The sequence below is a fragment of the Lasioglossum baleicum genome, chromosome 14, assembly GCF_051020765.1.
Source record: "Lasioglossum baleicum chromosome 14, iyLasBale1, whole genome shotgun sequence".
NCBI classification, from domain to species: domain Eukaryota; kingdom Metazoa; phylum Arthropoda; class Insecta; order Hymenoptera; family Halictidae; genus Lasioglossum; species Lasioglossum baleicum.
The window spans coordinates 12,196,471-12,223,114 of record NC_134942.1 but is presented as its reverse complement, the minus strand read 5'-3'; the positions used below and the strand labels follow the sequence as shown (position 1 = coordinate 12,223,114).

General features: G+C 33.8%; 6 protein-coding genes across 11 annotated transcripts in view; 3 read left to right on the top strand and 3 right to left on the bottom strand.

Annotated features, from left to right (window-relative positions):
* LOC143215954 (uncharacterized) overlaps positions 1-9,667 on the top strand; it is a 30,632-nt gene extending 20,965 nt beyond the window's left edge. The window contains exons 3-6 of the mRNA XM_076438600.1: positions 6,008-6,151; positions 7,617-7,918; positions 8,259-8,515; positions 8,778-9,667. Of these exons, the coding sequence (XP_076294715.1) occupies positions 6,008-6,151; positions 7,617-7,918; positions 8,259-8,515; positions 8,778-9,528 (1,454 nt within the window). The 3' untranslated portion in view covers positions 9,529-9,667. The remainder of the gene's footprint in view (positions 1-6,007; positions 6,152-7,616; positions 7,919-8,258; positions 8,516-8,777) is intronic.
* Positions 9,668-10,244: 577 nt separating this feature from the next.
* Positions 10,245-13,961, bottom strand: LOC143215952 (ATP-dependent RNA helicase DDX24). Its single transcript, XM_076438597.1, has 9 exons — positions 13,770-13,961; positions 12,536-13,297; positions 12,075-12,220; positions 11,685-11,977; positions 11,387-11,609; positions 11,141-11,252; positions 10,940-11,057; positions 10,688-10,865; positions 10,245-10,602 (listed from the first exon to the last, which is right to left on the bottom strand). Exons 1-9 carry the CDS (start codon positions 13,959-13,961, stop codon positions 10,293-10,295), a joined length of 2,334 nt encoding a protein of 777 aa, XP_076294712.1. The 3' UTR covers positions 10,245-10,292.
* LOC143215957 (uncharacterized) lies at positions 13,848-16,178 on the top strand. 2 transcript variants are annotated; one of them, XM_076438604.1, is made up of 3 exons: positions 13,848-14,010; positions 14,577-14,960; positions 15,275-16,173. In XM_076438604.1, the coding sequence occupies exons 2-3, from the start codon at positions 14,605-14,607 to the stop codon at positions 15,780-15,782; spliced, it is 864 nt and encodes a 287-aa protein (XP_076294719.1). In that variant the 5' UTR covers positions 13,848-14,010; positions 14,577-14,604; the 3' UTR covers positions 15,783-16,173. The 2 variants fall into 2 exon arrangements, with proteins under 2 accessions (XP_076294719.1, XP_076294720.1); XM_076438605.1 differs by lacking the exon at positions 13,848-14,010 and adding an exon at positions 15,090-15,115 and having other exon boundaries at positions 14,605-14,960; positions 15,275-16,178.
* On the bottom strand, positions 16,174-19,151 carry Cog8 (conserved oligomeric Golgi complex subunit 8). 2 transcript variants are annotated; one of them, XM_076438598.1, is made up of 10 exons: positions 18,901-19,149; positions 18,731-18,802; positions 18,527-18,651; positions 18,171-18,446; positions 17,891-18,104; positions 17,664-17,824; positions 17,187-17,465; positions 16,916-17,104; positions 16,685-16,840; positions 16,174-16,576 (listed from the first exon to the last, which is right to left on the bottom strand). In XM_076438598.1, the coding sequence occupies exons 1-10, from the start codon at positions 18,953-18,955 to the stop codon at positions 16,250-16,252; spliced, it is 1,854 nt and encodes a 617-aa protein (XP_076294713.1). In that variant the 5' UTR covers positions 18,956-19,149; the 3' UTR covers positions 16,174-16,249. The 2 variants fall into 2 exon arrangements, with proteins under 2 accessions (XP_076294713.1, XP_076294714.1); XM_076438599.1 differs by having other exon boundaries at positions 16,414-16,576; positions 16,668-16,840; positions 18,901-19,151.
* A 446-nt stretch (positions 19,152-19,597) lies between these two features.
* On the top strand, positions 19,598-20,787 carry Mrpl48 (mitochondrial ribosomal protein L48). The gene is made up of 4 exons (XM_076438606.1): positions 19,598-19,840; positions 19,935-20,012; positions 20,092-20,225; positions 20,302-20,787. Exons 1-4 carry the CDS (start codon positions 19,817-19,819, stop codon positions 20,591-20,593), a joined length of 528 nt encoding a protein of 175 aa, XP_076294721.1. The 5' UTR covers positions 19,598-19,816; the 3' UTR covers positions 20,594-20,787.
* Frtz (WD repeat-containing and planar cell polarity effector protein fritz) lies at positions 20,604-26,644 on the bottom strand. Of its 4 annotated transcripts, none has more exons than XM_076438595.1 (15): positions 26,497-26,644; positions 25,795-25,924; positions 25,546-25,723; positions 25,275-25,468; positions 25,071-25,171; positions 24,656-24,770; positions 24,359-24,568; positions 24,124-24,287; positions 23,939-24,046; positions 23,654-23,862; positions 23,430-23,553; positions 23,192-23,361; positions 21,398-23,121; positions 20,939-21,071; positions 20,604-20,865 (listed from the first exon to the last, which is right to left on the bottom strand). In XM_076438595.1, exons 2-15 carry the CDS (start codon positions 25,855-25,857, stop codon positions 20,780-20,782), a joined length of 3,579 nt encoding a protein of 1,192 aa, XP_076294710.1. In that variant the 5' UTR covers positions 25,858-25,924; positions 26,497-26,644; the 3' UTR covers positions 20,604-20,779. The 4 variants fall into 4 exon arrangements, with proteins under 4 accessions (XP_076294710.1, XP_076294708.1, XP_076294709.1 ...); XM_076438593.1 differs by lacking the exon at positions 26,497-26,644 and adding an exon at positions 26,088-26,486; XM_076438594.1 differs by lacking the exon at positions 26,497-26,644 and adding an exon at positions 26,088-26,485 and having other exon boundaries at positions 21,416-23,121.

The following is a 26,644-nucleotide window of genomic DNA, read 5'->3' as shown; positions in this document are numbered from 1 at the left end:
TTGTTTGTAATATTATTGAATTTTTCGACGCATTCTCTTCTACAGCCAATAAGTATCGTGCAGAGGCGATATTTAACCCCTTGGTCCTTGAGATTGGTTGCACGGGAAGACAGTGTGGTACTTGCTTCAGTTCAATATTTATTATAATTAGTACTACGCGAGTACTCTGCTAGTTTCTCGTTTTTAACATTATTGAACATGATGGAAGATTTTATTTAAAAGTTCGCAAATGAACGGGGTCTAACAGGACAACGTATTACGCGCATTGCCTACGATCTAGAAAACGAAATGGAAAATGTCGAAACGGTCCGAGCGTAAAATTGGCGTTTGCCAGTAAATCATGCGTAAGTATACACGCCTATCGTTGGAACGTTACCATAGCGATCCTTATTTCCGAAGACATGGCTCGGCCTACCCGTTACGAATGACATAACGGAAACTTCGATCTTGCGCCAGGCCATAGAAAACGAGGCAAAACAGAAGTAATACTGCAAACGGCAGTAATACTTGGAAGGAGATTGATATTTCGTTTCTTTCGGTGCGATCGTTGTGGTCGATTTCCCGGATCCCACGAGGGAGACAAATCGAGTGTACCAACAAAACAGGGAGCACGGATGATGGACTAGCCTCCGCGAGCATCGCAGATATTCGCGAACCCGTTCGAACGAATGATCAAACGGCGAAGAACGGTTCCTCGACAACGGACTTATGGTCGCAATAATGAGGAAGAAACTTGTAAAACGAACTTCGCCGAAGATAAACGCGGGACAAACAGTTTTTCAGGCGTATAAAGCTGCCAGGTGTATGCTCATGTTTGCCGTTCGCGTTTAAAGCCACTTGTTTCCGGGCGAAGAAATTATTTTACCGTTACCGTTTTACTTTCGAAGATATTTGATGGCGGCAAAATTATGTTGGACTTATGTGGGTAACATTAATCACTAATCGGTAGACTGCGAATCGTTGTGTAAAATTAAACATTGTCTGTATTTATTGCAAGTTGTTAGAATCAAATAAAAATTGATTTCTTCGCTTAATAATTTTAACGAATTAGATAACTTCTCACAGTCGAGACAATATTACTGCAAAGTTTCCAAACATGTTTCCAGAGCTTATGCAACCGATGTTTCATTACTTATTCCATTTACAGAATCCGAAAGATCTCATTGTCTCCGGGAATAAATTAAACAGACACGCGATAACCTGAAACTTCCGGACCCGCTAGTCTCGCGAACACGGCCCATAGTATAGTATGCGACCAATTATAGTTAGAAGAAAAGTGGACAGTTTCCGGTGCCTTCCATTGGAAATTGCGTGGCATTCATTGAGAGGCCGTCGCGAGACCGTGTCTATGTACTCCACCGCGAGGTACCGGTTCAAGTCAAAAGATGATTCTATAACCTTTCAAATCAGCCTCGAGTGTAATATGCATAGGTGTTTTCACATGCCGTTGCTGAACGAGTTGATTAAAAGATGACGGTGCTGTTCATCGGACTCGTCACAGCCTTTGGGTGTGGGATTGCTATTTTCTCTAACCAAATATAGAAATCTGGACAAATAAATATCTTCGAACATTAATCTGAGTGGCTATGGTTCTTTGAAAAAATTATGCGAACTAGATTGTGTACGGCAAGTCTGCCCAATTTCTTTTTCGCCGCGAGCCGAAGATGTGACGACGAGTCAGACTCAATACGTGTAACACATATGTACTTACATCGTACATCGTGTATCAAGGAGTACACGATGAACGATTAGGACAAATAAGATCACTTCCACGTATTGGGTTGGCAAGAAAGTAATTTCGGTATTTTAAGGTGAAATAGAGAGCCGAATTTTTTAATTCAAAATTTGTACCTTTCTCCTATAAATTATGATGTATTTGGTATGTAATCCAATAGATTTGTACCCGGGGCGACTGCCATACCAAATACATAAAAATTTATAGGAGAAGGGCGCAAATTTTGAGCCCGGTAAAGTAAAGAACAGCCCGATGATCTTTTGCCAAAAAGAATAAATAAGAAAATATGTTATGCATTACAGTTCGTCGCTTGAATAAAGAAATTCGGTTTTATTTCCGCTTAAAATATCGAAATTACTTTCTTGCCAACCCAATAAAATCAGCTAACCCTTTCAGCAGTGGCACCCGGTCCGCCGAGCCGCACCCTGTGTAATTAGCCGAATCTCGATAGTGTATCTAATAACAACGGCAGATAATTCTCTATGCATAACGCGTATCGGTTAGTTGGCGATACGGGGGCCACACACCGTATTCAACGACGCGGTTAACTATAATTTAAAAGCATCTCGTTATATTTCTTCTCACGTTTCTCGTTACTTATCGCACGCCAGCTCCGAAAAGGGCCCGTTCCGTCGCGCACGCATGGGGCCCCGCAGGCGTGAGAGTGTAATATAATTCAGTGCCTCTCCTCTCCTCCCTCTCTCTCTCACCCTGTCTCTCTTAGTTGAGGTGTGTCTTTCGGACCCCGGCACGATGTACCGCACGAATTACTTGCACGTAATATACTGCGAAACAAAGCCCGTTAACGTCACGAAACGGTAAGCTGCACGGTATTTTGTTTAGTGTCCCGTAACTTATACTGTCCACAGACGACTTTGTAAGAGGCAGGGTAATTGAGTACTCGTACGGAACGACGGCTAATACGGCCGGGGCCGTTTTTATGCACGGCCGACAACGCCGAACGTAAATCTGTTCGTCCGGAGCGATATCTGAAAATGCTTCGGCAGATTTATGCCCCGGATCAGCCATGCCAGCGTGCACCGTGCTGCTGAAATAGGTCCAAAAGACGATACCGGGGCTCTCGACACCCACTACCCCGGGATATTATACTCCCAGTGATAATTACCGGCCTCGACTCTCTATCTGGGCCTTGAATTTTATGCGTCTTTGGTAGATGCGACTAACAAGAGGACACCCCCATTTTTACCGGGCTAATACTCGCTTAAATTTGCCGAATCTGTTACGCTTAAATGTTCTTGATCCCCACACCTTCCCTACCACTTAGCGCCTCAAGCTCAGCGGAATCTTATCTCAGTACACGAGGAAAGAGAATAAAGCTACTAAACGAAAGGAGACAGGTACTTCAAAGAGATGCCGCGAACGTAAATGGTAATCGTGCAATGAAGACAACTTCAAATTCAGTCGTTTTTGTTTTACCTTTTTAAATGTAGTGCCAGTGGATTGCTGAGGATCTTCTCATTAAAATGAGTCCAAACACGACGTAAATCGGACTAGCTTTATTATGTACTCAATTAGGAGCATATGTATGATTGCTATACATGAAGTCTATAAAAGTAGACCGATTTACGTCGTGTTTGGACTCATTCTAATCGGAAGGACCTCGACAATCCACTGGTGCCACATTTGAGAAGGTAAGACAAAAATGGCTGAATTTGAAAGTTTGTTTATTGCATGTTTATTGTTTTACGCTTGTGAAGTTGGAAAGGCCTATTAAAAAATCCCTAACCAAGGACAGTTCAAACACACTGTAGAAAATATAGTGGAGAAAACGATCAGTGTCCGTTTAATTTTGCAATAGTTATTACTGCCCACATTTAAATGATACTAAACGTTGCACAACTCTTGAATGCAATGTTCTTTATCCCCGTAACATCTTCTTCGTACTCAAAATTGCGCGCTCGTAATTTACATTACAACTGTATGGTATGATCGCTGCATTTCATTAGCATAATCTTCATAAATCTTGGATGAAGCTTTTATCACGCATGTAAGTATACTCAGCCTCCTTCTTTTACTCCTTTCTCGCTGCGTATCGCGTTCGAGAGAAGAGAGTACATTTCGAAAGAAATATTTAAAAATAACCGTCAGCTACTTCACTACTTATGACACAACATGCACCTAAGCGCATTAAAAAAATAAGTATGCTTTCATTTTGTATTTAAAATATTCAAATATGAAGCCTTGAGGCAAGTTCTTCGCGTATAATGTTACACTGCAACCTAGGTGATCGGTGAGGTGTGAAATTTTATGCAAAAGGAAATTTTTCAAATTGTCGAACGGGTTGCTGAAACGAGGATGTATTATAAAACTATAATGTTATCGGAATTATTGATAATGTTTGTGTCTTACTCCTTTTTTTTTAGAAACTCTGGCCAATTATAAAAAGCATAGTTTATTATTTTAAAAGCTTCCGACTATGTAAAATTGCATCTAGATATTTTATAGTAATATTTGTTACGACGTTTTGAAAACAGTTCAACTATTTTTGGAGTATTGAAGAATACCAACAAATTGGAATTATGAAAATATTGCACTGTAAATGTTAATCACGCGACAATTGAAATTTCATTTCAGCGAAATTCAATTACATTTTATTTTTGCGACTCCGAGTATTTGTACAGAACTCTGACGCCGCTTATACCTTCCCTTCATTATAGTATCCCTTCATCCTGGAAATCGTTCGATAGCAATTTACAACTACTTTGACTTGATAATGTAATGTGAGCATGCGTTGCAGTAGCAGATTATGTCTTCGCTTCATGGGCAACAGTTTAGATCACTATTTTGTTACTAACATTATTCAGTCGTTCACACCATCATCCATTATTCATAGCGCAACCTGACGCTCGACAAACTCTTCTAACTTTTCATGCTAAGAAAATTTTTACGTTTTGACAATCTTCTGTACCAGGAATCAAGTAACTATAGCTTACAACCAGCGAAAAAGTAAAACTTATAAAGTGCAAATAATTATGTATGACTTCAAAACGATATAGTGTTATGGGGAACTATAGAATATAGTATACATATAGCAACACAGCCACTTTTGTTATGTAATATTGAAACGAAACTATTGTACAATTTTCATAATTTAGCACTAAACCTACCACTGCCGGTCAAATAACCGGTTTTATATCTTTCATATTACAATTATTGAAATGATTTAGTTGCTTACATGGAAATTGATTCAATAAATTTCTTTGTCCAAGCACATATTGTACTACAAATTGCACAAAATTGAAATAAATAGAGTCTTGTCATTTTTATAAGCTAAAACATTTCAATCGCTTTTAGTGCTCGGTAGATTTAGTGTTAAAATATGAAATAACTTCCACCAATTAATTAGCGGGTAGGCTAAATTAGACCAATTAAATCAGTACTCTTATTTGTGTGAAATCTTCAACATACAACATCCTTAGATAAGTAAATTGTTAAATTGATTAATTTGTTTTACGTTCTTTTAGTAGACACACACTTCGTAAATTAACTCCTCAATCAATGTACGTGAGTAGTAGAATAGAAAAATTTCAGAACGAACCTTAAATGTCACTTCCTCCATTATAAATTCCGTCGATGCATTAGCAACAAGTACCAATTCAATACCATTATTCACCAAGTAATTGAGATGTAAAATTTGCATTCAATTGTAGAAAGTACTATTCTTGCACGCCTAGGTCTTCTGCAATAAACATTCCTTTACATGTTATAATGAGAATCGTGAACTCTGTATAATTTATTTACGTAATATATTAACTAATTAACTCGCGGGGAGTAACTATTATTAGTTTATTTTGTGATTCAGGGGAAGGTGGAAGTTCAAAAAAAGTATACATATTGTCCAGCAGCGAACGAGCACAAAAATTTAAAAACGAACAAAAATAGTGCGTTCCCTTTTATGTAAATTATTTGTAATACCATATGTATCAGGTCATTACCAGTCAAAATGACTGGTATTGGTATAAGTAGCCATCATACAAAATTATTTTGATTCTGAATAAATGAAACAAAATTAAATTCATTATATTACTCCTTTAGTTATCGCTGTAAAAGTCATTACATCATTGCGGGAAAAAATGCAACATGAAGTAGAAATTTTAAAATGAGATTGTAAAACCATTTTGACTGGTCTGGTAGTTCTAGTGTCAATGACCTGATATGTCTAACAATTATAATTATATAATTATTTCATTGAGTTATAAGTGACACAAATACTCTAAGACCTAACATTTTATATTATTTTTCTAATTTTAGGGTGGTTTTCTGTGATATCTGGTGGCAGCACAATGGGCAGCGCGCGAGTCTATAGAAGAGTAGATTCTCTAGTACGAGCCGGAGTGCCTGCATTTCTTTTGGCAGCACCATTGAGAGCATACATTTTAACGCACTCGAAAATGGGTAAGTTAATTATAGAAATAATGTAAAATAACTGCAATCTGCGCGAATAAGTCCAAGCTGTAATTATATCTAACGACATTGCGCTATCACACTTTTAAAGACTTTCATAAACTTTTACAAACTAGTTTGAATGAATCATAACAAGGCTCTCCGTGTATATTTTATACATTCCCTGTTATATTCTGAAGCCTTTCTTCTTTTCCTTGAATATAGTCTGAAGTTAAAAATAATGTATCAACATCCTCTTAAATTGTTTTCATCTCTAATGGTTGTTTTAAATTCCATCTACCATCTACATCTACAAATGCTACGAACAAAAACTAATAGATATGTACATGTATAGCAAAACAGGGAGAAGGGACAAGTTGCACAAGCATTGAAAGACGGCAAAGAAAAACAAACGGTATACACAAAGCCAAAAATAGCGAAGAATAACGAGAAATTGAAACCGAGAATGAGTGAAAATACCTGTGAATCAGAAAAATTAATAAAAACAAACAACGGGACGAAAGGGAAAAACAGAAAGAGAAAGACATACGATAATAATACGCGTGAGTCGCTCGTAATATCGAGAAACGATGTTCTTGACCTAAATGCATATATCGGCGTGCACAACCTGACTTGGTGAAATAAGAAATAGAAAGAATGCGTAAATTACATGTTTCTGGCGGAAGCAGAAAGTTAAATGCGGTAAATCAACTATGTTGCGGTAGTAACGCACAGTACTGTGATAAAGGAAGCATGAAACATCGATGCTAAGGTTTCGATTATTATGTTTTGTTATTTTTAAGAGTGTAATCGACTACACGTTACTACACGCAATACTTTAATCTTGATTTCATCCTTTTAAAACGTGAGCAGCTGACAATAATCTGCATTTGAATATTAAATATTAAATGTTAAACATTAAAATACCAGAATAAGATAAATATGAAAAAGGTCGCTAAAAAAATTATACCATGCTGAAACTATACAAAGCAGTAAATAAACAATCAATTTCTTGTTTTTAAAATATACACAAAGATGACCTATATTTACTATATTTATTTATATTTATTCTATGCCTATTTTATCCATACTTGTTTAAATATACATCAATTCTTGCGCATTTATGCACCGTACTCTTTTAGATGAAATACTTAAGAAATTGTTTATTACTTACAATTAGGATGCGAAGTTTTATGTATTTAGCGAAAAATACAATAAAACATTTTAATAAACTATGTTTAATTTGAGATTTCACAACGAGCCCAACTAAATTAAATTTCGCATAAAAATTGCCAATTTAGTAATAAGTAGATAATACATATAGTTGTATAAATAATAATCATAAGAAATAATTTTACATAAATTCCTATCTCCAAAGATTGTTTTATAAAAGTTAAAATAAAGGAAAAATAAGAATACTATATTAATATTTGTTCATATTTAAATTCATAAATGCTGAAATTTCTCTTTTTTGCAGAAAATGGCAACCTAAGAGCTCATTATACGAAAACCACGATCAGAGCGGGCGAAATTCTGCGATTGATAGCGGTCTTCCAGGATACAAGGAAGTGCAGCACGGTGTCCTTCGGGATTTCTGGAAGCTCTTCTGAAAAGGATCAATATGCCCAGTGTTTGGATCCACACGGGCGTGAAGTTTTTGCACCGTTGTCGGCGAGAGGCGAATTCTACGCCATTTGCCAAAACGGAAGCATCGATACCGGAAGCGATGCTGTGCTGTACAAAGTGCAACATCTTGCAAAAAGACAGCTACCTCTCAGGGTAAATATCTTTTTCCTCCTTCTAACTACCTCTATCTTGAACAATATAAATAAATAAATATAGCATCCCCCTTTTTGTTTTGCGACCATTTATTATAAAAATAGAAGCTTTTAATGTAACGAATATCATCTTTAACAAGAAAGAATTTCCACATATAAATTACGTACTTTACAATTTACATTATCTACAAGTAATATATGTATAGATAAGAGGTTTCTGTATGTTAAAGAGCTGTTAAGGTAGCGATGCTAATTGCTTGTAAATGGGGGCCGTAAAAAAAGAGGTCGATATTTTTAATAGAAATGTTTAACAATCCTAATAGAAGGCTCCTGTTTTCCAGGTTCGTTTAATAGCTGGTCCACTTCCGATTCCCTTGCCAAGAGAATACGGTGGTTTGATGGAATTAGAAAGCTCAACTCGAGGACCAATTGTTTTAGGATGTATCGTACCGGAAAGACCCGTTCACAATCCTGAAATGCTTGAACTCGTAGTAACCGGAAATGGTGCGCCACGGGTAAGGAGAGCGAGATTAGGCTATCCATCAGAAGCTAGGCTGCTGGCTTCGCCAAAAATGCAACGATTATTGTCTGCCTGCAGGTATTATTATTTATATAATACGTACACACATACAGACATACATAAATGTATTCGTTAAAAATCGTTGAAACATAAACGTCCGGACTGCATTAATCCAACATCTCCGAAACGTTCGTAGTCGTTTGAATAATCGCGAGAGGCGGTGTTCGCGAGTGCGTGATAATATACCGTAGAATGTCCCGTATTGCAGTGATATTCGAAAGACGCGAAAAACATTCGAAAATATGTATTCTATGTAGTTCAACCTGTTTTTCCACTTCAGCCGAGCCGTCGGAGATCGAGCAACGGAACCGCGAGTGGCACCTCTGAAGCTGCACCCGACCGGCGAGAGCCTGAAGGAGATGCATCTGAAGAAGATCAAGCCGAAGCCGGAAACGACGAAGCCGATTTTGCAGAGTCTGAAGGACGGGCTGGAGCAGCTGAAGAAGAGCACTGTCCGCGAGAAGAGTCAAACGAGGCAGAACTGTCGAAACGGATTCCTGGAACGGATCTCGAAGCTGGCGCAGGGAGGCCGTAGTCGGAATCCTGCGAAGAAATCGGCCTCGTTCACGTTCGCGGTGAAACCGGAAGTGGCGATCAGGTGCCAGGAGCGTTACTCCAGTTTGGAGCCCGAAACTACCTCTCATCCGAGTCATTCGAACTCGTCCAAGCAACCTGTACAAAGATCCGTCTCCACGAGCATCCTGGAGATGCCGACGAGCGTCGAGCTGCAGCCGAACTATTCCCGTGTCAGGGACAGTCTCACACCCGTGCCATCCCTTCCCAAATTAACCAGGACCAAAGCTGACGACATTTACGCGGAAATCTGCGAGAACGCGGCCGCCCAGGTGCAAAAGTGTCCCGGAAGTCACGTGATGGCCAGGATCAAAATCGTGGTGAAAGGACGCGATTCGGCCGTCGAGCTGCCGAGCAAGATCAGCAACGACAGATACATGAACTCGATGGTGACGAACGAGCGGATCGACTCGATTATCAGCACGGAGGACGAAGTTATTTACAATACGGTGTTCTGACCGAGAAGAGTTTTTTTTTTTAATTATTATAAGTAAACCGGCTGTGTTTGATGATCGAAAACAACGTCGATCGTTTTGATCGACGTCCAATTGAATCTGTATTATATTATAATAATAAATACCACGGAACTATATGTAATATTGTAGAAATGATAATAATTGCATGACATACCTCTGCCATACGTACTAACAAAAGCAATGAGATCGGTTCATCTTCTAAGAAAAGCTCAGCTCGTTGTCTCTTAAAGTATAAACCTAGGTGTTTCTCTATTTTTTAATTGGATTAATTAATTGTATGTCAACTCCCTTAGCGCTGAATAGCCACGCGTGTTATTTTAATCGAATTAAACGTCAATTTGTAACTTTCTATTTAACTCAAAGAATTGTTTACATATATATGAAACTATAAAAATAATATACTGAAACGGTAGCGAATAAAATCGTACGCTTTTTGCAACTGAATGACATTTAGATTTTTCTACGGAATAATTCAGTGAAATTCAATGAAGGAGGCTGTGAGGATAAAGATCAAGTGGAAATTAATCATTAAAATTATAATTTAAATCGGACACGGCGTACGCGTTTTCCGTCAGTAAAGTCACTGCATCATCTCCTTTATGAAAATGATTTAAAACTCTTTCCAGTTGATGTGATATAAAATATAAATAATTACGCAGGAAACTGAATGTAAACAATAAACTAGGTACATACAAATATACGAAATATTAATTTCCGTTTATTTTCCTTAATACAAACAGCATACTTTATGTTTTCTTCTCTTTTAGAATTTTCTGTTTCTTTTTTAAAATTTTGTTCTTCAAGAAAGTCTTTTTTTTACTGGACAGTTGGTTCCTTCCCTTTTGTTTTTGTGGAATTTTCTCTATGGCTTTTTTCATAATATTAACGGCTTTCTCATTGTTATCAGCTATCGTAAATTCGATATTATTATCGAGAAATTTCCCAGAAAATCCTCTTGGAAACAGCGGTTTTGATAAAAGAGAATCCAAATGACGCCTTTTTATTTTTAATTGATGCTTTAAATCTGCCATTTCTTTTGTTTCAAATTCTAATTCTCTAAAAAATGAAGTTGTTTCTGTTGTAAGCGACAATTGGAATATAGAACACGGTAATGTTTTTTTTTAGCTATGTTCAAACTTACTCTTCATCTTCGTCTAAAACCATATCCATTTCCTCCACCGCTTTCCGTAACCAACCCTTTTTCGAATTATCTCTACGAAATTTTAATTCCAATTTATCAATATCTCTAGCAATGTCGACTCTTTCTTTGACTGCCATAAGTAGTCTATCAACTACCGGAAATACAGGTAAGTCTTCCGCTGCACCAAAAATAACTGTATCAATATCCCATCTCGAATTATCTTATATAACATTATCGCATTAATGCACTTACTGCGATCAAGAGTTTTACACAATTTAGTATAGTAGTGTTTTTCAGATGGTTCCATCATAAGAACTGTTAAACCTTCCTTCTGAGCTCTTGCAGTTCTCCCACTTCTATGTACATAGCTCTATAGATTAAAAAATAAACAAAATAAAAGTTAATAGAAGCTCTTCAACTTTCACATAATTCATTACGTGCATCTGGACATACTTCACTCGTTCTAGGCACTTGATAGTGTATTACATGTTCCACATTTGGTATATCCAAACCTCTTGCAGCTACATCAGTAGCCATTAATAACCCATTCTCATCCGCCTGAAATCTATATTTCTATAAGTTCTCTAAAATCGAGGTGTACGAGAACCCGCAAATGTCGGCTACCCGAACTAAACCGATATTTTCGGATTCTCGCACACCTCCCACCCAAAAATATTATTTTTATTCAAATTTTCTTACCTCTCAAGATTTTTCAATCGCTGCCTCTGCTGCATACTGGCATGCAGTGGCAGAGGTCTACAGTTAAGTATACCAAAAAGAGTAGCTAAACGTTTCACACAACCAATACTATTGCAAAACACCAATGTCCTACCAGTGTATCTTTTTAAAAAGTAATAAAGATAATAATCTTTATGATCTATTGTGCACACTATTCTACATTCCGTCAAATTACTGGCAGTACCTATGAAGAAACCGTTTTCATTCACGTTAGAATACTATATTTATCGCAGCATTTCTGGTTACCAAAGATACACACCTGACTCCTTCGTAATATCAACAATTTTTGGATTTTTTATCCCAATTAGATCTATAAAATTTTGTAATTTCTGACCAGATGTCAATTTATGTATTTTATTTTTATATTGCTTCTTCTTCTTCTTCTGTAAATACTCTGGAACGTCATGCACCATAGTCAACGTAGCAGAAAAGATAAATGTTTTTCGTTTCTGTAACATGGTTTTGTTCATATTTATTTTTTCTAATAGCTGCTGTAATTCTTGGAAGTGACCTTTCTCCAACATTCTATCCGTTTCATCAATGGCTAAATACCTAGCATATGTATTACATCATTTTAATAAAATTCGCGTGTAACCTCAAGTCTGATAAAACTTCATATCTTATATTACAATTGCTTGATAGGACTCACTTAATGGAATCTACTTGATTCAGGTGGGGATTACCCATCTGTATCATTTCCCATAGTCTGCCAGGTGTAGCGATTACAATTTCTGGACCCTTGCTCAATATTCTTTCTTGTTTAACTTGTGCCATTCCACCTAATACAACTGCTATCTGAATGATATAAATAATAGACACACTTAATTATTAAATTTAAGTTACTTATGACTAGACTGCGGATATTTATGCAATTATGGATTCTGAAAATCTTCAAAAAATGCTAGGATATGAAATATATGACAGAAATTAGTATGATTTTAATTTATTTCGGATCTTAAAGGCTACTACCACGGAAAATAAGATTCTATTTTATTCCACTTTCTCTCTCTCTTAAACTCCGTCTACAGAAATTGAAAATTGCATAAACAACCGCAGTCTACTTATGACACTTCGTAATATTTTATCAGAAAAAACGACAAAAATACTCACTTTAATATCAGTATATTTTGCTGCTTTAGTCAAATGATTTTTTATTTGGATAGCTAATTCACGAGTTGGTGTTAAAATTAATGCATATAAGGGTTTCTGTACACAACTCTGTGGCTTATTAATTTCTATGTTATTAATTACTCGTACACAGCCAATGTTATTTTCATTGATATCACCATCCTCTTCATAATCAGATTCTGAAGAACTATTATCATCTTCTTCTGTAGTTTCACTTTCTGAACAAATCCAACCTTCATTTCTAGTATTATTACTTGATTTCTTCACAGAAGTTTCACCAGATTCATTGAGTTGTTTATTTTTTAACTCCAAAATACCATTTATTATGGGAATTCCAAAAGCTAATGTTTTCCCGCTACCTGTCTCTGCAGCACCCAGTATATCTCTACGTCCTAATATTGCTGGTGGCAGAGTTAACATCTGAATAGTAGTAGGTGTATGAAACTGTTGATCTTCTAATGCTTTTACTATAATCTTAGGTACGCCCAGTGAACTCCATACATGTGTGTTAACACTGTCTACTTCACTTTCAGTATCACTGTTTCGACTACAAACATGATCTTCATTATCAGACTTCAACTCTGAATCATTCTTTCCCGTCGTCTCTGTTACTATTTTTTTCCTTTTCTTCTTCTTAATGTTACTGTCTCGGTGATTTTTGAACTTCGCTTTCTCCAATACTGACTCATTAGCATCTATATCATCTTCTTGCCATTTATTTGAACCCTTACGCTTTAAAGGTACCTAATAAATACAGAAATATGTCTGAAAATTCTGTAAAACTAAATTATATTACCTAACGCGTTAACTGCCATATATAGTGACTCCCACTAATATTTATATACTCTTAAGAAGATGATAACTTTTTCAATATTGGACCATACAATTTAAACTTTTTTGAGAAGTTGAAACAATTGGTTTGCTACAGAACGTAAATAAAATTATTAAGAAAAATTGCAAGTTGTCGGAATTACAGAGAAAATACTAAAAGTTGTATTTTGCAACTTTTTTATGCGAGCTTCTACAGAAAATTTAGAAAACACGTTTCGTAGATCTGTATCACAACTGTATGACAAGTGGCGCTTCAGATTATGACGATAAATAAATTTCTTTCTACATCGATGTTTATGAACAAATGGTTTTTTTTTAATATATTCATGTAAAATAAATATGTATATAAAACAAATTAAGTTGTTAAAGAATACACTTTCCTTACCTTATCTTTATCAATTTCACTTTTTCCATCACGAATTAGAAATTTCGTCTTATTATTCTTTTTTTCTAATTTATAATCGGTTAATTCTTCCACACCGATTAAACCGTCAATGCCGCCAGAAAATACAGAACCCTCTAATGTTAGAGGTTTCCATGCATTTAAATTATCCATCTTCGTGATTGGCATTGTCATTTACAATATTGATGTCACACGTAATATTTATTACAAAAACAAACGTGTAGTAAGTAGAAAATTATCTATTTTAAAAGTACATAACCTCACTCCATCGACAGCAAAAACACGTGCAGCACACATTGACACATGCACAATAATATGAAATTGAGTGTATATAAATTATAGATGGCTGTATGTGATGCGTCAAGGTCACTCAATTTGTGAATACGAATGTTGAAGTTGAAGATTAAATTTTCAATAGAAGTTTCACTTCTGCTAAATACATATATACACTCTCTATCATTGGTCCATTATATTATATTTATTTACTGACATTTTCAATCGATGCAACTGAAAACTAAATATACAGCCTAATGGCAAAAATATAGCATATGTATTAAATTAGAATTACAAAAAATAATTCATTGCATTGTTACCCTCATTTGAAAAGTTGTCTGTATCGTACTATTTCATATATATAATTATTATATGGTCAATATAGAGTATCATAACCTATTCAAAATGCAATATAAATACATGCACATAGTATATAAATAAATAGTGTAATAATTGTTGATCGAGTACAATCCGTTGATGGAAACATTGACCACATTTTACATATATATTTTGTAGAGGTGTATAAACAATTAATGATGTTAATATGAGCGTACCAAAAACATCGAAAGTGCCAATTTTAAAAATAACTATACATAAAAAATATAATAGGCCTCGTGTGTCAAAAGTAGATGAAAATAAACTTTCATCGAATATTAGTAATACAGACATTATTTGTGAAGTAGAAAAAAATGAGATGAATGAAACAATAGATCCTAGTCTCTCAAAATATACAGGAAATATTGTTGCTCCATCGGAAGCTGTTATATGTAATTTAATACCTGTTAATTTAATACCTGTACTTGAAAAATCTGTGAACCATAAAGATACTTTCATGGAAACAAGGCACGCTTATACACCTAAAGTTGCATATACTAGAAGGGGAAATTTATCAAGAGATACGTAAGTATTTTTATGGATATCCAATTAGTGGACTGCAGATCTTTATGCATTTATGGAGTTCTAAGAATTGCCAAAAAATGCTAAAATATAAAATTCCATAGAATTTAGTATGCTTTTTATTTATTCCAGAACTACAAAGACTATTACCACTGAAAGTAAGATTCTATGTGATTCCACTTTCTTAAAAATTGCCTACAAAATTTAGAGATTGTATAAACATCCTCAGTCTACAGTAATATAATTTTTATATAATAAGATAAGAAACAGTTGACTATCGCATGTTACAATATTCAAATTATATACACTTCTTACAGGCGCAATCAAAGTATAGCTGAAAGAGTTAAGTATTTACATACAAAAGCTCAACGTGACTGTGACATACTAAGGATTCGGTTGAAAGCACTAAAAGAGAGACACAAACAAGAGAAAAAAGAAATAAATAAGTTACAAATATATTTAAATAATCTGAGTAAAAATAAATCTATTGATAAAATAGCCAAAAGACATTTAAAGAGGGAAACGTCTTTTGTGTCTTTGCAAGATGCAGAAGAAGATGAATGCGAGAAGTTACTTAGAAAAGTTAGGAAAATAAAACAAGAGATGTTAGACTTGAAATATCCTATTACAACTTCTAAAGAAATGAATGAAGAAAATCATAACGCAAATACAGCGAATGGAGAGTATAAAATACCTCTGGAAAATAGTATTTGCGGAAATGAAGATACAAGTAATAGCGCTATTTACAATAGTGAAACTGCATCTAGTTATAATAAGACTCACAATCAGAAACATGAAGGAAGTTATGTAAGGTCGGGCACATGATACAGAGCACTAAAAATAACATAAAACGATTATGGTTTTATACAAATTGTGATATGTAATAAGTAGATCTTTATGCAAACCTTCGTTTTCATGGATTTTGTAAAAATTTCACGCACTCTATAAATACGATGAATGCATAAAGATCCGCAATCTACTAACGAATCGCAATTTCTTTGATAAATGATATTATATGCATAAGATTTATCTAGTAATTATAATTTGTAATTGATTATAAGTTGTACGTCCGTGTTATAAAATTGAATATATTATTATTATTAGCGCAATAAAATATTTTTATAAATTTGTGTTGAATTATAATACTAAATCCTAAATAAGTTATTTTAAAATGTATCATAGAAAGGGAATGGTACTGCCTGAACAAATATAGTAATTAAAAAACTATTCTCTTTTATTTACAGTATTTCTGTATCCGTATAATGATGTGTGAAATGAATAGAAATTTACAATTATCTATTCTGATTTGCAGCATAATTCGAAGTATTAGTGACATTAACACCTTTGGTTGACATTATGCTTTTCTCTTGTTTATCATCAGGTATAACTGTTTGTTCTGCGGTATTGTGTGGTTCAGTTACTTTTCCTTTTTCTGATTGTGTGGCAGTTACATCTCTTGTATTCTCAGATGCAGATGTTTCATTGGAAGCTTTTTGCAGTATCGATTGTACATTAGAGGTAGGTAATGAGGAAGTAACAATGTCTTTATCACTTTTTGAAACTGGTAATAATGGAGCCAGAGGATCTAATATATTAATTCTATTTAAATATGTAATTCCCTGTGAAAAATATATATTTAAGATATATTCAAATTTTCTAAATATCGTTTCTCTTTTAATAAGAAAAATAATATTTTATAGATAGATTTACCAAATGTCTCTGCATACCTCTGTTCGGAGTAAATTTTCTGAAATACCTAAATGGATCGCAATTTGATTCGGTGGAAAAATAACGTGAATGCAATACTGTGCATAAGGAATCAGTTGTTCGCTTAAACATTCTATAAACTTGAGCATATTCTCTCTTTCCGCAGCTGCAAAAGCCTACACAATAAATTCATTGAATCAAACTCGTAATCCTTTGAACAAGAAATTAAAATCGTACTACCGCCGACTTACTTGTTGTTCTTGTTTATAAAACATTAATATAGCTTTTGAAACCAGATATAACGACTCCTGTAGAATATTTGTACAGAAGACAGAAAGAGCAACTGGTGGACAGAGCCGTATTTCATTAAAAGCAGATATAAGACCGTTACAATATTCAGCTAGAGGATAAAATTCCACTAACTGTTCTGGTGGATTCTCCTGTGCAAAAGAATACTTCGTTATCTACGTCGCTGTAAAATATGTATACGTAGGAACGTAATTTACTAAATTAATCACTTACTGATTTAACTGCTGTAGTATTTATTTTTATATTAGTTCTTTGAATTTTATTAATTAGGGTGAACGATTCCATATCCTTTTCGAACTTTTTTGTTGTTTTACGGACACTGGACTCAAATTTTTCTCCAATTACACGTACAAATATATCAGACATTCGTCCAGTAAAATCCACGCCCACTCTCCCAAATGATAAACCAAAATATGTGCACTGCCCCAAAATAGAATCTATAGATGTCACACCAGGTAAATCTTGTTCGAGTGTTGTTAAAAATTGGGATATCTGAAAGAATAATATAAATAATAATCGGCAGACAGCAGATTTTATGCACTTATGTTAAAAATGAGCTGACGTAATTTAAATCAGTGAACACATTAGAAGAATTTAAAAATACTGTTATATTTTATTCTTATTTTGCATATAGATCCACTGTCTAATAATCGGTATCCCTGTGATGCAATATTTAAATACTGAATGTACCTTTTCTTCGAGCCAATGATAAAATATAGCACACTCGTTTACAGTTGGATCTCGTCCTGGCATTATGAGCTCATCATCATTAAACATAGCTCTGTATTGCGTAATTATATTAAATAAATGTATCCTCGATAATTCTATTGTTTTTGTTATGTGGATATTAGCTGAAAAAAGACACTCGATGCTGTTCAAATATACAATTGCCAATTATCAATCTAAAATTTGCTTACGGTCATCCTTAGGTATAGCATTCAAGAGACTCTGAAGCCAGCTGTCGCGTGCTTGAAGAAATTTAATGCGTAATTCTGGTTCTGTGAAAGCATCCATTGATCGTAACAGCCCAACAAGTTGTAAGCATCTTGGAAGTGGCAAGTCTCCTCTCAACGACCCAACAACTTGACCTACCATGCCTGACCAACTGCTTTCAATTTCTGCCACTATGGACTACATTGTTAAATGAATAAAGCGAAATATGTAATGCGATAGATGCATAGGTTTAGTATCAATTACCGATATAATTGGAATATCTCCATGTTTCGTTCCTAATTGACGCGCGTATTGAGACAATTCTAATGCCTCATTATATTGATTGCTTCGTAAACATGATTCCATCAGTTGAGGCATTTCAAGAACTTCCAGCAATTCTGCGTTTCTGGTTAATGTTAAACTATTCACTCTCCTATGCGCGTTAATATCTTTCGACGCATCACAAAATGATTGGCACTTCTCCACAAACTTGGGAATCTTTTGTACAAGTCCATCCAGCCAATATTCAGTTTGATTAAACTTAAAATCACATATTAAATCGACATTGATAGGTCTAATATTGATTTTGCAGAATATATTATAACATATTACTTTCTTACTTGTTTAAATATTTCTCTGGAGCTCTCTGCGGTTTGTACGAATGTTTTATAATTTGTAAATACTAGATCTTGTGTTGTATTCAATACCGAATTCTTCTCATCGTCTAGATGATCAGGTTCTTTACCTAAAAATCAAATTATTTTTACATGAAATATGTTTTGCATAAGCTTATATTAGTTTCAAGAAAATCATAATTATCTTACTAAGTTGGTCAACATCGTAGCCTCCAAGTTTTGACAAGTATTGATAAAACTCGGGATTTTCTTTCCATGATTCTAAGAAGAGAGAGAAAAAAATATATGTCAATTGTTTAGAAATAAAAAAAAATAAGATATCTATTCAAAAATAGTGTCATAATATGAATGCAAATCACCTCGAATACCATCCGGAAATATAAGGTTTATAACATTTTCAGTTTCGATATCCATTTCTCATTTAATACATTTATATTTTCCTTCGGAATATTTAAATGGTCTTTATGCTGTTTATGTTATGTATGCAAGCACACGTCTGCAACACACATACTTTACGATTTTGACAGAATGTCTTCGTTTACTTTTTAGCAGAATTTAGCACGTATTGCGATGCAATTATTGGCTGTTCAATGTCTGTTCGATGATACAGAATCTCACAGGAAAGGTCCAATGACTTCAATGATCCAAGAGAATTATTTACCACACGTCTAACGAGATGAAATTATTGGTTCGAAAATATAATGAAATTATATTTATTATCATTATCATCACTATTGTATACATATAGTATTTCTTTCACACAAAATAAAATCAAAATCATTTTGGTCTTATACAGGGTGTCCCAAAAATGTTGTACTTGAAAGGGCTGATTCCTGACAGAGGTTTGGCGAAATAAATGTTTCAAATACTAATTAATATTTTAGATTTTATTTGGCATCAAAAATGTAAAAAAATACGTTCAGAAGTATATAAAGTACATACCAGATACCTATATATATATACACGACTATGTACAATATATATACGACAATCACTGCCGCGTGAAAACGTACCTTTAGTACCTTAACTCATATATCGACAGTTTTCTTATATGTATATGGTATATACATAGAGTACAACATTGCACATGTAGTTTTTGATTGTGTCAAGCAGTAAATCAGTGTGTCTGTATCTATAAACACATATACATACATACATAATTTGATTATTGTTATGTGATTACCGTATAAAATTTAATGAATGTTGTTTGATAACAGCTCAATTGATGAAGAGTTTTAAAAGTTAACTTTTCAAAAATAAACTATTCTATCAGAAATGGCGTTAAATTTGATTAAACAGGTACAACTGTGTTTACAGATAAAGAGGTTATATGTATTAATCTGTTTTCTTATTATTTTTCACTACAAATAATATGATTATTTTATGTATTTAGGTTTCTACGTGTTGTCGACGTCGACTAATGAACACATCCATGAGGTTTTATGGCTTATACGATCCTCCTTACTTATCGGTATATTCGTAATGTTTTAAAGTGATATTATGCAATGTGTTTATTTCACCATTATTGTATGCTACAATCTTAAATATAGGTAAAACATAAAGGACCAGCTCTCTATCCTGTCCTGAATATACAAATTAAAGGATATGTGTACCCACTGCTGGAAAAATATCAATCTTTAATTTGTAAAATTGCAAATGAATTGGATGTAGATGTCGAAGACAGGTATTTTTATATCCATACCTCTTTTTTACATGAAATAAGTTCTGCTTTAGTAATGCATATGTTTTCGCTCTTGCAGTTACGCTTTCCCGCATCAGGAACTTAAGGTAGAAAGATATAAAAAACAAAGTGAAATTGTCGATGCTGACTATAATCTTAGAATTTTTGAAAGAGACATGGTAGTATCGAATATAACTTCTACGAAAATACCTATTTTAATTAGACTATTAGAAGCGACTTTACCTGTAGGAGTCTCTTTACACGTAGACACATACAAACCTGAGATAGAGACCAAACGTTATGTGCCAGACAAAGAATTGTTTGATTTGAAAACGGAATTAGATGAAATGAAGAATCCTAATAAACAATAGCTAAATAATATTAGATTTATGGAAACTATTTAATATCGCAGCAAAGTCATAATACAATTTTAAAATAATTTTTTTCATATAAAATTTATATACAAAATAGATATATAGATATGCTTACAAACACAATAGAAGTATGTAAATACAGTATCTTATCAATTTTCATTAAACTCTGCATCCCTTCTTTACTTATAAGAGTCCGAAGTGTACAACTTTTATTTTGGAACCTTCTTCCGATTTTGCAGATTCTTTTGTTTTGTCACTTATATCTTCTTCTGCGTAATACAAATTTTAATCGTTATATTTTTATAAATTATTTTATAGTGTTGAAAAAATTTTATTCCTTACTTGACAATGGTTGGAAGTCTTTCAGATAATCCTCATTACCAAGGCACAATGGAAGGCTTTCGGCTAATTCACGTTTTGGATCAGTTAGGTGTACTTGAGTAATCGTAGATCGTTTTTGTTTATGCGATTGACCCTATAAAAACTGGTAAATTAACAAGGCTAATACTAACGAGAGGTGTACGAGAACCCGAAACTTTTCCTGACCATCAGGTTCTCGCACAGCTCTAGTACTAACTAGATTGCGGATCTTTATGCAATTATGGCTTTTGAAAATATTAAAAAAATATTAGGATATAAAATACGACAGAATTTAGTACGACTTTAATTTATTTCAGATGTAAAAAGGCTACTATCACCGAAAATAAGATTCTATTTGATTCGGTTTTTTTTTTTAAATTCGTCTACAGAAATTGCAAATTGCATAAACTTCCGCGGTCTAGTAATAACTAATAAGCATACTTTTTCTTTTGTACTCACAGTGTCGGGCACGAATATATGTGTTACCGTATCTGAAAACTTGACCTTTGGTTTTTCATTGGTTGTTAATGTTGCATCTGGGAAAGTGGGAAATGGGGTACAGGACATAGAACTAGACGTAGGAGTCGATATAATAGGCAGTGGTGGTATGTTCGAAGAAATCTTCGATTCTTTACTAACACTAACGTTTGTACTATTTTGTGGCAATATTAATTTAGAATGTCTGTTATCGAATCTATTTTGAATATTATACGCGGAAGCATACTTCGACGTGCCAAGCTTCATACTATTAGAAGAGGAATGTATATTATCGCAACTTCCATGAAATGAAATATAATCGAGATCGTAATTGAGTCTATATCTGGAAGGCTTAACATTACCATGTTTGTGATGAGTTTGTAAAATATTAGTTGTGGAATTCTGTTTCTGGAGTAAATGCGATGAAACATTTCTTGTTCTGATAGGTGAAAACGTTTGAATAGGTTCGTCAATGTCTGCTAAACCGGATGTGCTTCTAGACAGAGGAAGATTCTTTTTTGGAAGATTATGAAAATAACTAGTGTACGAACTTGTTAAAGAAGGTGGCGGCGGTGGGATGTTGATGTCTCCTAAATTATTTTCTGTATGAGACTGTTGTAATTTTATTGTCTTGTGGCTGTCATCATTGTTAATACTTTTACTAACAATGTTACCACGAGAATCTTGTATCTCATTGTCTAGAAAATTGAAAGAGGTGGACATGAGATTACTACGATTACTATGAAAATTGGTACTTAATTTATTTACTATGATAGAATCGGTAAGTGTTTTCGATGTGAAGTCGTTCATTGTAACCGATGATTTCATGTTCTTGGAAGATGAAGATATTGTACAATCAGGCTCATTAGTTGCTAAGTTGCTAAAGGAAGAGTCGTACGAATGCGGAATATTTGTACCAAGTGTGCTAAAAGATGTTGACATGATATTGCTATCCATATTGTCCAATGAAGATCTTAATAAGTTGGATGGAACATCTAATGCAACTGTTTCATATATTGGATTGTTAAAAGGAGTTGACATGAAGCTATTATCTTGGGTCAACTGTGTTGTCATTGCACTGTCAGACATAGGGTCAAGGGAATACCGCATTTCATCAAGTACAGATTTATTCTGCACGTTGTCCATTGAATTTTCAGCGTGTCGATTAGGCACCGTAGTTTTCCGTTCATTGATAGACATACTTCCAAATGACGTTGTCATTAAATCATCGGAAATATTATCGAACGATTGTGAATTATTAGTACAAGTTACTGCAGATGTTTGTGTCGGATGTGTTGTATGCGTTTTATATAGAGGTTTGTTAAATGACGTTCTTGCAAAGAACGTGTTCAACAGTGAGAGATGAGACGAATGATTAAAGGAAGGTGAAATGGTAGTGTTGGGCATATTGAAAGACGTTGACACCAAATCGCAATCAGCGTTTTCACTAGATGGAACATCGGGGAATGATGTGGGTAACAGGTTTTTGTTAAGATTATGAGGATCGAGAATCGGTAAAGGTGGAATTTGACTCTTGGAATCTTTCTTATAACTATAGATCTTGGAATGCTTTACATCAGTCTGATTTTCTTTAGAGGAGCTTTCGCTCTCATCACTGTAAGATTTCTCTCCTTTATCACTCGCCGAATCAGAACACAGCGAACATGATGCTCTGGAGCATGTGGAGTCTGAAAATTTCAAAATTATAATTTCGTTCAGGAACAAGAGCATTCTATCAAGTGTTTTATTCATTCTTACGTGAACTATTGCAACTGTTCGATCTACTCAGTATGCGTTCGGCATTTTCTTTGGCTGCTGTAGCCATTTCCATATCGTTTACAATTAATGCATAAAAGTGTATATCCATAAAAAGATCATGATCATTCAGATCTATAGCAAGCCTAAAGGCTTTATCAAACATTTGATACCTATATTAGATAGAATTGATATACTATCCGGCATAAATTCGTTTTAAATATAACAATGTCTAAAATACCGTAATAAATGATAAAAAAATCTTCTTGTCAGGTCTCTTATTTCATCTCCATATTCTTCTTCAGTAGCTTGACTGATTGGTTTAACTGGGATATGGAAACTGCCCAGCGCGTTCTGTATGAGATCTGTACAATATTTGTTTTGATTTTAAATTGTTTTTAAATATATTTAATCGAACGTAGTATCCGCGATGAAATAAATAATACAGAAATTTGGAAATCTTACTTTCACGTTCTGGCGTCAATGGAAGTTTAAACAAGTGATTTAAAATCTGATTTAGAGTGTGCATACATGCCCGGGGATGGGTATCCCAATTCATGGATAACAATAAGGAAGTTGCTTGTTCAACTTGATACAAAGACAAGTACCTTTTAACCAATACATCACCGGACAGAGAATCTCCTTCCAATAGTTTTATTACACCTATAGGGCCTCTATCAATATGTTAGATTCATATTACTGATTCATTTATGTACTGTTCGCTTGGTAAAAAACGTATTGATAGCATACCGTTGAAAAATTAGCAACAGAAGGGAATTCCCATGATTATGCCAATTAACATAACAATTTATATCACTTTTTCTGTTCCACTCCATACGCAGTAATGCTGGTTGAGTTCTGCATTGTTGACAAATTTGATATTTTAGATATACAATTACCATTTTAATAAATAACTGAATTTAAAATAAATGTACCTAAAATATGACGATAGATCTAAAATATTGGCTGGTGTTACATCTTCGCTTAACGTTTGACTTTTAATACTAGATAAAGAAATATCAAAATGTTGGAACTGGCCTTTATCGTTTCCAATGATAAATATTATTCCATTACTATGCCATGATGTCAATGTTGGAATCTTGAAAGTTAATATATTATTTTATATATTTCCCAGTGATGTTTATAAGCCTAAAAGTGCATTTAACTTACAAAGCCTGCTTTTACGCTGGTAGTGGTCGCTCTGTTTTGATCGTAAATTATCACAGAACCGTCTATGCAACATAATAGTAGTAGTTCTTGATTAGGTGAGAATTTGATGCAGCTTGTATGCGTAGGTAAAGGTACCGACGTTACTGCTATTCTTTGCAATTTATCTTGTTGTGATATTTCATATGTTCTCCACTCTATAGTCACCTCACCCTATGTCATACTTATGATGTGAAACGTTCAATTACAAAATTAATGCTACAAGAATAATGACAATGCTAAATGCTGTAGAAAGTTTACCTTTCTCGATACTTTTTGTTCTACAGAATGAATAATATTATCATGACATGCATCGAATATTATACATAAGGGATCAAACTCACTACGAATGTAACAAATTAATTCTAATTTTAATCTGAAAATAAAAAACACCTTGTGTTCAAATACTTTTATCAGGCAAACCAGTAAGTATGGATTATTTATTTAGACAGCAGATTTTATGCATTTATAACAAAAATGAATAAGCATAATTTAAAACAGTCAAAGAAGAATTTAAAAATACTGTTACATTATTTTCAACCTATTAAACATATTAAGAAAGAAAATACATTTCTATTTCACTCCAGATTGTGTCAAATCACGTAAAACATTTTTATTTTGCATAAAGATTCGCTGTCTAATTATTAAGAACATGTATCAGAAAGAAATTTCATACCCTATTAAACGATAAAGATGTATATTTGCACGATCGTGTTCTTTCACAGCCGGACTCCATGGATAAACTTCATTCATTGTAGATTTCCACCATATTAATATCTACAATGTTTGGAAAATAATCTCTTAAATGACATAATTTTAAATAATTTCCAAAGAGGTTTATATAGTGTTTAAAAGACTAAATAATAATGAATATATTTACCAAGTCATTGCATTTATTAGTTTGCACCTTCTTATCCAATCTGCGGCCATTTGGACCGAACAGATCAATTGTGGATAATTTTGGTTCGAGCTTACTAATTTTATCGAACACATGTTTTTTTGATCTTGTGAAATGTACAAGGCTTACTTGATTATCGTTATAAGTACAAAGTACATAACTTTTAGTAATTAACACTATAATTAAAAATAATAGAATATTTAAGTATCATTCACTGCATGGATATAAATGTTACAAAGAAGTTGATAGTTACCATCGGATATATACTCGGAAAGTTTTCCAACAAGATATTTATCAAAAGTTATTTTATATATATCACTGGTAGCAACATTAACTTGTATTTGTATCAACAGAGCATTATTCAACATTAACTGTAAGACGCAATCATCGTACCACTGACAATATATAATCGAATTGTCTTTCAGTTGATCCTATAGAATTAGTTCAAAATGTGGTGAACAAATATTATTAATTTATAACATTCTTAATAGCACAATTTTACCTCTAGATATTTAATTGAATCTTTTAATTTATTTCCCTTTTTGTTTGTTGGTACATATGTCATACCACGTTTCTGGCTATATGATCGTTTTCCTTCTTCGTGTAAACTATCAACACGTTTATCATGATACCTATGGAAACAAGAGAAAATTTTAATTAATTTTCTACCTTATGCACGAATATCTCATAAATGTACAATATTTTATGATACATGTATAGTTAATATTTTATGATTTTGGTGATATATTGAATTATTAGTATCGTTTATACGGTTTAGAAAACGATTTATCTCACCGAAATGCACCAAAGTCTGTACTTTTTATATTAATATTGTCATCAAAACTCCATAAATTGACTTCACCCAATAATGTAAACATTATATTATAAGGAACGGCTACCCTAATCGCATTGAATACTGAACGTAAAACTGTCTAAGGTAGAAACCAAGTAACAATACACTTTACGAAGGTTATGTTACACTACATAAGAAAAAACTATAATAGCAAGTAATAAATACAAACGATAAACACAAAAAAACACCACGCTGTTTAGATTTAGAGTAGCCGAGACTCGTGCTTCACCATTTTGTTACAGAGTTCTAGTTTATCGATGTCATTTTGTTTATTTTGAATGTACATATATATGTATACAAGTTTAAGAACAATTCATTTTGTTTGTTAGTTGAAATATTTTGAATACGTACAAAGTTGTTGTAAAGGATAAGAAGGTGGAGGTTTAGGTAAGAAAACTGGAAAAGGAAAGAAAAAAGAGAAAGGAGGAAGGTGTATAGTGTATTGCAACGAGAAGGCTCAAGGGAACAAGAAAACCAAAGTGGCGACGGGATATTCTCG